Source organism: Stegodyphus dumicola, chromosome 1 (assembly GCF_044657685.1).
Source record: "Stegodyphus dumicola isolate Sdum_Otavi_A_Nest chromosome 1, ASM4465768v1".
In the NCBI taxonomy this organism is placed as follows: domain Eukaryota; kingdom Metazoa; phylum Arthropoda; class Arachnida; order Araneae; family Eresidae; genus Stegodyphus; species Stegodyphus dumicola.
The window spans coordinates 100770577-100783078 of NC_140768.1; the positions used below are offsets into that span (position 1 = coordinate 100770577).

At 36.6% G+C, this 12502-nt stretch overlaps 1 protein-coding gene across 1 annotated transcript in view; it reads right to left on the reverse strand.

Annotated features, from left to right (window-relative positions):
* Positions 1-698: 698 nt before the first annotated feature.
* LOC146999172 (uncharacterized) overlaps positions 699-12502 on the reverse strand; it is a 55522-nt gene continuing 43718 nt past the window's right edge. Inside the window, exon 2 of the mRNA XM_085818267.1 lies at positions 699-4878. Within this exon, the coding sequence (XP_085674393.1) occupies positions 2158-4860 (2703 nt within the window). The 5' untranslated portion in view covers positions 4861-4878 and the 3' untranslated portion in view covers positions 699-2157. The remainder of the gene's footprint in view (positions 4879-12502) is intronic.

A 12502-nucleotide genomic window follows, 5' to 3' on the forward strand; every position in this document is an offset into this window, starting at 1 on the left:
TGTAATTATTAGCGGAAAAAGACAAACCCTGCAAGTTACTGTCTGCCACATTAAGGTAATGCCGGTGATGCTTCTGCGCATGAACGAAAAAGTTCAACTATTTGCAAAAAAAGTGTCGTCAGTTATCAGAAAAGGGTAGAGAGATAAAAAGAGCTGTAGAGCATATTTATTCCTCATTAGCTTTTATTTCCTACATTTTCCGTGTAAAGAAAAATAAATCTCACAAGAACAACGCCTAAGGTTTAGGTTTAATAAGTCCATTTAAAATTTTAGTATAAATCGTGAATAGTCAGGGAAATAAGCTGGAGAGGAGTAAATAAACAGATAAAGGAAGGGGTGAATCAGGGAACATAACCATAGAGAAGCTATCAGGGCTAACGTTTGGATTTTGGCTGCCCGGTGCAATCTTTGAAGTTCCTTCATGCATTTCAAAAAATTGCCACCAATTTGCCGAAGTTGAGTCTGAATTAAAAAAAATCAAAAGCGTTTACGACTTGGCCACTGGTGGGTGCTTAAACCTCAAGTAAAGCCCTTTGATATTTGAGCGATGTCCTAATGCTTCTGCTATAGATCTTTTGCTGATTAAAAACTGGATTGATCATGCAACAACTGATGTAGGAATATCACAATAAATAATTAAATTAAAAAAAGTAGTAACCTTAAAACAAGTTTTAACAAAATGCATGTACAATCAGGCAAAATTTGTATAAATTTTGTTTATTTCATCAAATATTTAAAGTTCTTTCACGTATACATTTATCATGAAATAAAATCTTCTAAGCATTAATTATTTAATTGAAAACAAATTTTATCCAGTAATAAAAGAGTTTTAAATATGTTGATAATAGTACTTGTGTACTTATTTTTAGAATATGTTGAAAGAACACCCTGGTCAGTTGAGTGGTTAGTTGGCGCTGCTAGCTGCCGTTCGCTCGCTTCTCCAAAAAGGTTTGGATGTTTGCAGCTGTGTACTGTATAACATGGGGTATAGTTTGTAGGTGCATAGTGTATTTTTATAAAATGCAGGAGAGTTGAAAGTTATTTTGAGAGCTTTGATGACAGGGAAGGAGGAGTGGGAGATCCTGGTATCCTTTCCTTCAGGGTGTTCTCGGAGAAAATTTGTACAGGACTTCTCTATTCTCATAGGTGTAACATCGGTTGTCCCCTGTAGGGCATCTTTGGCGACATTCTTGGTGATGAGATAGCTTAATGATGAATAGGTATTAACCATTTAGACGAATGCATTAAGTTGCAAGGATCTGGCCATCTGAGATAAAAACAATCTTATTGAAAGAAAAACTGCGTGATTAAAATTTAGTTCGTATAAACCAATTTTAGATTATCGAGGTAACACTCCCGATTATCTCTGATAATTGAAATTTATTCTTACCATAGCATATATTTCAATTTGGAGTTCATCTTGGCCATTGAATAGCCTGCACACATTGATATTATAAGCAGGACGCAGCTTTTATTATAGGATTTCATTTTTTACAGAGCTCTTAAGCTCACTCTTTAGCTTTTAGTAACATAGTCAGTGAAACAATATCTATTATTACTTTTTATATATAATGCTATAGAATCATGAAGTTATTTGGAAACAGAAGATGTGAAAAATGTGCAATGCCCTCGCCGGGACCCGAAGCTGAATCTGTCGAAGAAGTGCCGAGTGTGCTATCGTTACACCATGAAGGCATGTTGGAAGGAGGGAGAAAATACCTTACAACTACTTATGTTACGCACTTGTTTGAAAGTCTTATCAAAAATCAACACAGATGCTCACAGGAGAAAAAAATAGAATGCATTAAACTATATTATCTTTCACTAGTTACGCTATTAAAAAAAAGAAATCAAAATAATGTTTAAAAATACTCATGAATAGTTTTCTTTCTTAAAAATTTTCAAGTATTATAGCTGATGCATGAAATGAATGCAACTTTCGCAAAACAAAAGTTAACATAAATTAACAGTTTCTGTTACATTTTTTGTGTTACTTTCACTGGAAGTAACTATATGTAAACATGTAATCTGAGTATTTCACTCATTTGTTTAAAAAATTACAGTTCTTCTGTTATCACATTATTCATTACATTTCACTGTAGTGCAATTCTGTAAGTATATTTATTCAACTATAATACTTACGAAACCAATTTCTTATTAGGGTTCAGAAAGTCTCTTAATGGCTCTTTCCAATAATATTTGCTCTTTCGCTAGAGCTAATGCACAAGTCTGTATTTTATCTGCAATATCTTTTACAGGAACATTTTTGGCATTTTGAAGCAATTCACTAACTTCTTCCCATCCTTTATGTACTGTACTACCATCAAAACCCTCAGTATAAAATCTCCAGTTTAACTGACCAATCGTCTTCATAGTTGAAGTCCAATCATCTAGAGCTCCAAGGAAGGCTTTGCTTATTTCTGAAGATGGATATGTTCTGAGAATTTCATAACACTTCTGTAACTGCCTGTAAAATCCATTATGTTTAGGATTCAGTTCCGAAATGCTGCGTAAGAAATTTGAAATTTCTTCATTTTCAGAAAGACTAACATAAGTTCCATTAATAATACTTTGGTAAAATTCTTCAATTAATTTACTTGTTTCTTGAAATTGTTGATCGCATTGTATACCATACATATAAACAATGGATGTCGTATCAATATCCGCTTGTAAACATCGATTGATTTCGAATTCGTCAATTTTTAAATCTTTTATATTTGTCTGAGATCTCATCATTTGTGATACTGCATCACTCAAAAAAGAGACAATTTTAGCGGGAATTGAAACTCTGCTATCTGGAATAATAGCAATAGCCTTAGCGCTGCTACTAGTAATATCACATATGTTCGTGAAAGTGGAGTATTTACTTGAATAATTATTAACAGTATGCAATACTTTTTCCATGAGAAGCGTGGTCCTGTGTCGTATTTCTAGCCATTTTCTGTAGAAAGACAAAAACATATCAAGTGTCCTTTCAGATCCTAAAATAAGATCAGAAAGTTCTCTACCATATTGCATCAATATAGCTTTTTTTTCGTCTGCTAGTAAATCCTCCTTTAAGCAGCTTAAATTATTTGACTGCGAAGACTTTTTCGAAAGGCTTGATGATATTTGTGTCGAATCTTCAGTTTTCTGGCTTTCCAGAAAAGTTCCTAGGTTTTCATAAGGATGCTGATTTTGATCTTCACCGCTTTCTGAAGAAGATATGTCAGATATTTTGTTTTCAAAATCATATGCACTTTTTGAAACTCGCAGCTGATTTTTTTCTCTTCCTGCAGGTTCTTCCATTTCTATTTGATGCCAATGAAGTGCGTTACTTACTTCCGATTCAGGATTTATTACACTCCAACTTATGTCCTTTTTTATGATGCTTTTAAATTTGTAATAATCGTCACGAGAAGAATCAGAATCACTCTCTTCAAAATAGCTATCACTTTTCCTTACTTGTAATCTTTTCGTACTTTCTTCTTCATGAACAAATCGTCCATCATTGCTGTAAGACTGATTAACATGAATAACGTTTATTTCATGCCTTACTAATGGAGGTACATGTTTCACTCTTTTGGTTTTTATATTTCTTTGAGCAATTTTTGAGACTTGTAATGGTTCTGAGCATTCCTTTCCAACTATTTCACTTCTGAATGAATGCGACTGTGGCAAATTTCGCTTTCTTTCTTCTGTTTCCTTAGGGTACTTCATACCACATCTGCATGATTGATTATTCATATTTTTGTGCTGAGGTAAAGGGTTATTAGATTTATCCTTCGAGCAACTATCAAGATATTTATTTAAGGTTTTGCTGAATTCCATTGTATCAGCACTTTTAAATTGTTGCTTTTTATCCAATATTCGATTCTTTTGAACTACAGATCGATTACATTTTTTCATAGCTCCATAATAACGAGTATTTTTCTTACTTAAGCATAAACTGTTTTCCCAAGTAATATCACCAGATTTTTTTAAAAATTCAGAAGTATCTGTAGTCTTTCCATTAGCCCCGCCATGTTCAGAATCATCATCTTTTGCCCAAATGCGTTGCTCTTCTTTAGTTAAAGTACATTTCGAATTATCTTCAAATTTCCAGGACGAAAGCGTTTTTTTTGGAAAGCAATTTTCCTTAAATATGGTATGTGTCTTATTTTCTTGACTCTGAAGATTCCTGTCTTTTCCAAGGTTTATTCCAGAAAACTCTGTACAGAGTGTGGTTTCGAAATGTCGGCGTAATCCACTGTCTTGAAACGAAACCTCTTTATTTCCCCTCTCTTGATTTGACTCCAATAGGGTATTATTATTTCTCAACGGTTTATAAATCAATGTTTTCTTATCTTCTAGGTTAGTAAATTCTTTTTCAGCTGGAAACATCCATGAGTTATATGTAGAAGTTTCTGTGCTTGAATTTGAGTTATCTAATATTCTAGAATTTGAAATATTCCTAGTACTGGATAGCCGATTTTGTAAACCTTGGAGGTTTGAAGTTACATTCAAAGGTATATGTGAAATAGTCAACGGATCTTTAGCTTTTAAATTATTGTCACTCTTAAATTTGCTTTCGATTTGTATAAGGCTAGCTTTAGATTTTGTAGGTCTAAATTCCTCTGGAACAGCTTCAAAAGACCCTAAGCGTTCATACCTTATTTCACACATAGTTTTCTTAGAATTGCATTCCTTTTCAGGAGTTCTTTGTAGTTCAGATTCGTCTGAAGCATCAGAATCATATGCATCTCTAAAATAGGTCTGTGTGCATTCCTTTGTGAAGTCTCTATATTTCGTATTCCAAGAATCATATTCTTTTTCTTTCATTGTTTTGTTAAATGGTTCATCTGTAGCAGACCATATCGCTTTTAGACCTTCATCACTCATGTTGTTACTATACGAGCTCTAAAATGAAAAAAAAAAAGGACAGCTTTAGCATTCATTATCTAAATTTTATGACTATACTGAAAGAAAAGTTAAATTTTAAAGCCTTTTCAATCTGTTACACAATTTTACAGAAAAAGAAAAAGCATAATACATAAAAAATTTTAACTACATGTTTGTTTAATAAATTAAATATTCAACATATAACAACATATGCATAATTAAAAAAAAGGAAAAAAAGAAATTTTTTACACTTCCGTTATAGTTTACCGATTGACCAAATTCAACTTTGTTGATTGACCAACTACAAGGTAACCAAAAATGTTTTTGCTTTTTTGATGTCTTATTTGATGAAAGGCTTACAAAGAGGAAACGAAGTGACTGACGCGACGTCAAAGTTATGGAGGTTTAGCGTAACCATTTACCTGTACTAACACAAGCACGTTACTCCCACACAGAATCATATCTTGTCAATGTCGAAGAGAAACTGAAATATTAAACCAACTCGTTCACAATTATTTGTTGCATGATTTTAAAGTGGGCTTGTCAACAGCCGCATTATGTTGTTCAATATACCAGGAATTTGGGAAGATGCCGTTAAAGAACGCACCATCAGGGATTGATTCTGGGAATTCCGGTCGAGAGATATGAGCCTTTGTGATGAACCCAGCAATAGGTGACACAACAGTGGAAGACAGTGGACAGATGAGTGGTGGACTTGCCGAATGCTTTCAGATTTCTGAGGAAAAAGTTACATTTCACCCGCACCGTAAAGGGAGGGTGTAGAAGTTCAGCAAATGGGTACGCTCGTACATTGTCAGCAACCAATAAAGAAAGTGAGCGATAGTCTGCTGTTTGTCGTTGCTGTCTTGACATCGCAAAAAAAATCGTAGCTATTGTTGTATAGCGTTGCGGACACTTACCCGAGCTCCTCGTTTAACGAGTTATAACAGGGGTAATATTTGTCGTGTGTCTACAAGTTTAGTAAAATCGTAAAGGTCTAAACGAGCTGCAACTTTTGATGTTTGATTTGTGTTCCTACGACTTATAATTCCGGAGTTATTGAATTTTTAAGATTTTCATCCATTGTTTGAATGAAGAACCGGGAGGAGAAAATTAAGTACTGGTTTATGCTACGTCGTTGTTCAGTGATTAATCGCGATCAAATCACCATCTGATCTCAACATAGATATCTACAGAGAGGTGGCACATTCCGCTTTCTAACGGTGCAAGATTTACGTTTGTGGTGTGTGTTTGTGCAGAGTTATAATTATTCTAATTAGAGTCCAAAAAGTGTCATTTTTGTGGATTTCATCTAGGATATCTTGGCTTCTATTTGGAATATCATCATTCATCCTCGGCAAGTGTGAAGTTCTGTATTCAACTGATGGGGTCACGTGACGCCTCACCTAGTCACTCAGTGGCAACAGCAAGTTCCAGAGGGACAAGCCCTATTAAACTGACGATATCCTCATCGAGACTAGAAAAAATAACGAACATAACTTGGCAGATCAGGGGTTACTTAACTGACAGTAAAGGCAGTGCGAAACTTAGTAAGGCTGACACAGATCTTTTTACCTCCCTGTTTAAGGATATCATTCTCATAGCTACTGAGTAGGAAGCTCTCTTGGCCAATAAGGAAGGGCAAATAGAAGTTCTAAAGGAGCAGCTTACGCAGCTAAAGGAATAAGTAGCCAGTCTTGACTTCCAACTAAAAAGTACATTTCGAATCTAGTTAATTTTAACACTCAGTCGAAAGATGAGGTCTACGACGAGGAAGGATTTATAGAGGTTACTAGGAAGAAGAAAAGTAAGCCACAAGTGAAAAACCACAACCCAGACAGGATAACGTGCTGCTCATCAAAGGTAAAGACGCAAGTCGCTCACCAACAAGTGTAAAAGAACAACTGATAAAGTGCATTAAGCCACACAAACTGGATATAAATATCCAGCAGGTAAGGGCTACGAGATCTCAAGAACTTCTAGTGCGTTGCAAAGAGGCATATCACTTAATTAAGCTAAAACAAGCAATCCAGGACTCATCCAATCTTAGTGAACATCTAGAGTTTAGAATACCCAAAGCTCCAAGAACTCCGCTGATTGTTTTTGGTGTCCCACAAAACACCACCTCTGACGAGCTGAGAGCAGCATTTCAAGAACTGATTCCACCGCTGAACAAACAATTTGTTTTCCTAAGAAGCCAAGCGACGGCACCTGTAACTGGATAGTGGAAATAGCACAAGATCAGGCAAGTACCATTTTAGAGTTTAATAGAATATACATAGGCTTTGCTTCCTGCTTTTATAAAGAATTCATTAGAGTAACTAGGTGTTTTAATTGCCAAGCCTTTGGCCACCTTGAGAGGAACTGTAAGTTTCCGCCTGCATGCCTGAAGTGTGGTAGTGGCCACCTGTCATAAGAATGCACAGAGGACAAAGTCAACTGCGTTAATTGCGATCACTCAAACAGGTCTCAAAGCACAAATTTTGATACAGGCCACAAAGCCAACTCTACAGAATATGCGAATTCTGTAGACTTGGCGAATATGCCAAGTCTACACAAAAGAATTGCAGAGGCTAGGAGGTGCAACAATACAGGTGAACCAAGACAAATAGTGAACATACAGGAGAAAGATGGCATTAGATGCGCCCAGGCCAACTTACAAAAAGCCAAAGCGGCAACACTTAACTTTGTAGAGGTCATGCAATAAAAATACATAGAAATCGCCTTAGTTCAAGAACCCTATACGTTAGAAGGTAATATTTCGGGTCTTCCACAAACTAGTAGAGCCTACTTCTCAGACTCATAGAAAACGCTAATAATATACAATAGACCGCTGACAGAATGTTGTAACGATAAGCTTACAATTCCTTAACAGCATTATCTACATTACTAATGTGTATTTTTCACCCTTTGATGATCTGGAAAACATCCTGGTGGAGCTAAATGCACAATTAAGAAAAGCGAATTATGTGCTAGTAGCAGGTGACTTCAATGCCTCCAGTACTCTTTAGGGCGCCAGGACAGAAAATGCCAGAGCAATGAAATTATTTGAATTTATCTCAGCGAGCAGACTCTGCATCATCTGTCCTCCTAATTCATTACCAACGTTCCAGACCACAAGAGCGGAAGGGTGGCCAGATGTTACAATGACGACACCACGCCTTGCAGCTCATATGAATAACTGGGAAATCAGTGACATACCTTCGATCAGTGATCATGCAATAATCACATTTGATATGGGAATTAAGCAAGAATTCCTAAGTAAACAAAGATTTAAAACTTCGCTTGGTAGCCACCAAATGTTCGTTGACAAATTAAGACAAGTGATTCCGAATCTCACTCGAGAACTTTAGAACTGTCATGAGGAACAGGACCTTGACATTATCTATAACAAGTTGATTCAAAAAATGATAACAGCTGCAAAACGTTCCTACAAAATAAAACAACCAAGGAAGTTTAGTACATTATCCTGGTGGAATGCTGACCTATTGACAAAGCGTAACAAAGTCAGAGCACTAAGGAGGAAATCACAAAAGGAACAAGACCCGCAACGAAGAATGTCATTAATAGTCGCCTATAAAAAGGAATTAGCCTCCTTTAAGCGACAAATAATCAAAGCAAAAGCCGTTTCTTGGAGAAGGTACTGCGAAGAAGCTAAGGAAACGTATGGGCTTACACAAAAAATATAATTATAGACAAAGTGTTTAGGCTATTACAGCTTGCAGCTGAAGTGGCTACAGACTGCGAGACCCAAGGAGCAAAACTGGCAAAAATACTTGGAGCTGTCTTCCCAGAAGACCCGGAAGAAGAAGACTCAACCTCCCAGCGAGAAAAAAGACAAAAATTTAATAGCAAGACCTGGATCCCCACTACTCAAGATGCAACACCTTTTACCAAGGAGGAACTTAACCAAGTTATCCGCTCATTACCGTTAAAGAAAGCTCTAGGGCCGGATTGATTGGATAACACAATTATCAGAATAATTCACAAAACATCTCCGGAGCTGCTCTTGACTCTGCGTAATGCATGCTGGAGACTGGGTCATGTCCTGACTTCAATGAAGGTAGAAGAAATTGCACTATTCCTTAAAAACGGCAAGGACCCAACAGATCTAGACTCGTACCGCCCAGTCAGCCAAAAATAGGCAAACATCTAGAAAAAGTAATACTTAATAGGCTCAACTACATATTGCAGAAACACAATGTAATCCGTGAGAAATAATACGGCTTTAGGAAGGGAATCTCGACAGACATGGCAGTACAGGACGTTCTGCATTATATAAAGCAGAATAGAGCTTCCAATAGGCATACTCTCATTATCTCGTTGGACATCAAAGGTGCCTTTGACACAGTTTGGTGGCCTGACATCACTTGCGAACTAAAAAAAGCGTACAGCTCAAAGCAGCTCTTAAAACTCATCAGAAGCTACTTAGAAGATATGAAAGTACAAATTACCATAGAAAAAGAAATAGTTACGAAGGATCTGAAAAGAGGATGTCCGCAAGGATCATGACTGCGACCCACATTATGGAACCTGGTCGCTAACACTGTTTTTGAGGCATTGGCAGGTATGAACCAAGTTAAGCTGCAAGCCTTCGCGGAAGACTTTCTCTTCATAGTATCAGGAGTCAAAGATATAGAAAAATGAGCGCAAAAAAGCAGCTTATGCTTTTGTAAACTGGACAAAGACTCACAAGCTGAACATACGAGGAAATAAAACAAAAGTGCTCTTTGTGGGACGGAAAGGCAGAATGAGACGGAACCCAGTTGTCAAAATCAACAATCAATCCATTCAATGTGTTAATACTCTACGATATCTAGGGTTCCTCATAGACAACGGTCTATCCTGGATACCGCACATCAAGGACCTAAAACAAAGATGCAGCAAAATTGCAAACAATATGGCAAAGGTAAGGGGTCTCAACTAGTGGACTACTCCTCGACTAATAAAACATATCTAACAGTGATAGAGCGCATCTTACTTTATGGAGCAGCTATCTGGGGCCTCAATCAGACTCAAAATAGAAAAAAACCTGCTTAACTCAATACAAAGGCAGCACCTCATACTAGTTTGTAAAGCTTACAAGACGACATCAACAGCCGCTCCGCAAATTCTTGCAGGGATCCCTCCGCTCGATCTGCAGGCCCAAAGGGAAGCAGCGATTGCAAGAGTCACCCGCATTGGTATAGATACAAAATTATGGGATAAGCACTACTTTGCTATTCATTATGAAGAAATGCGGCCCCCAAATCTTGGACACCCAGCAGCCGTCAATCTAGCGAATATGGTTACCACTTTGTATAAAGCTCCTCCCCATACTGACTTTGCAATCTACAGCGGCGGGTCCAAGACAAGTGAGGGTACTGCTGTGCATACTATGTTCTAAAAGATCCCAGTACAGTGCACACATGGAATCGTAGACTAGATGCTAGGACCACCGTCTACCAGTCAGAACTATCAGCAATCAATGCAACCATAACGTATGCAAGAAGGAATGGCATTTGCAAGCCAACAATATTAAGTGACTCATTGTCCAGTCTACATGCCATTCTGAGCATTGAAAACAAGAATAAGTTAGTCCAGGACATTCAGAGGAAACTCCTAACGCAATCAGAAGTTGAAAGACCAAAACTAACATGGGTTCCAGCTCATGTAGGCATCCATAGAAATGAAGCAGCTGATAATTAGGCCAATGATACCAATAGGATCGAAACTCCAGAAAGACTTCCCAAATCCTACATGGGAAAAAAAAAAAAAAAAAAAAAGACATTGAAAGACCTGGTAGAAGAATAGCAAAGACAATGGTCAACAGGAGAAACAGCAGACGAGTCTACTTATTCTTTTCCAAAGTAAAGCTAGAGCAAAGAAGTACCACAAGCGTTTTAACTCAATACTTCTCGGGCCATGGACGCTTCCAGTCTTACCTCTACAGATTCGGTCTTAGAATCACGGATGAGTATCAATGCGGAGAAGTCGGTGATTCAGTTCACTACCTTTTCCTGTGTCAAAACACAAGCACAATCCACTTAAAGAAGCCGTTAGAAGTCCATAGGCCAAAATGGGCAGAACTTCTAACAAAGAATACAGTTGATCATAGGGGAAGCTTAGAGACATAATGCAGCACTTCAGCCTAATACGTAATGCTCCAAATGGAAGCACTCACTAAAACTACTACAATGATTTGACTGACACTCTACCTTTTCCATCACTGCGCAATAACCTGATTAGTCTCACACCCAAAATAAATTAGCTACTCAATTCTCAATGATTGGCAGGATGCCAAGTTCCATCCGAAATAAGATAATATTTTTTTCTGACTCTCATGCTGAGTAAAGGGACTGAGTGATAAGACACTCATCCTTTCTTACAGTAACTAGCCGTTACTAACTGATTGCCAACAGGCTAGTCCCTCCAATGTTTTTTCAAGTAGTACAAGTATGTAGCATAAAAAGTAGAGATCAGAGGTGGTTACATTTTGTACTCCTAGCTGCTTTGTATTGTAATTTTATATGGTACTAATAAATCGTATTTAAATTATGTATAGCATGTAATGGTTATATAATATTGTAATATTGTATTGGAATAATGTAATCCTGTGTTAATGCCTTATGTACTGTATTATGCATCGTGTATTGTGATAGTGAAGTAATGCAAGTTCTCCTTGCTGCAATGTAAGTCTTAGTTACATATCACGTATTACATGCAGCCAGTATGTATAGTAACGATAAACTCAGAGTAGTATATTGACCTCTCGGTCGTGTTGCACTCTGCTAAAGGTGTCAAATGTTGTAATAGGTGTTAAATATTTTAAAATGTACCATGTGACGTAAAATAGAGTAAATTAACGAGTGTACGTAAGAGGCATTTCTATGTATTCTGAAATATCTCTATGTTAGTATGTAGAAAGAATACAGCTACTCCAAGGCATGCAACACCATTTGCTCATATGGTACCGTGAATTTTACTCTGTTTAGTTTCAATTAAGTATATATAATAAAGCATCATGTGTTGTAAAATGTGTTGTTAAATGTATCAAACGTGTCAAGTATTGTAAAAAGTATCAAAGTTCATAATATGTACCAAGTTTTGTAAAAACGTGTTAAATTAACGAGTGTCAGTAAGGATGCATATCTACCGTATTTGGAAATATCTCCATGTTAGTATATAGAAAGATAACAGTTACTTTAAGACATGAAACACACTTTACTCATTTGGCATCGTGAATCATATTATGATTGTTACAATTAAGTAAATATAACCAAGCAGCATGTGTTGCAAAATGTGTTGTTAAAAGTATCAATGACAAGTATTGTAAAATAGAGTATATTAACGAGTGCCAGTAAAATCCAAGTCAGTGTTAGCATGTAGAAAGGATACAGTTACTTTAAGGCATGTAAAACCCTTTACTCATTTGTACTGTGAATTATACTCTGTTTCAATTTAGTATATATTATCAAGCATCATGCGTTGTAAAATGTGTTGTTAAATGTATCAAATGTGTCAAGTGATCTAAAAAGTATCATAGGTTCTAATATGTGCCAAGTTCTGTAAATATGAATCAAATTAACGAGTGTCATTCTCCATGTTAGCATGCAGAAAGATTACAGCTACTTTAAGGCAGGTAACACCTTTTACTCATTAA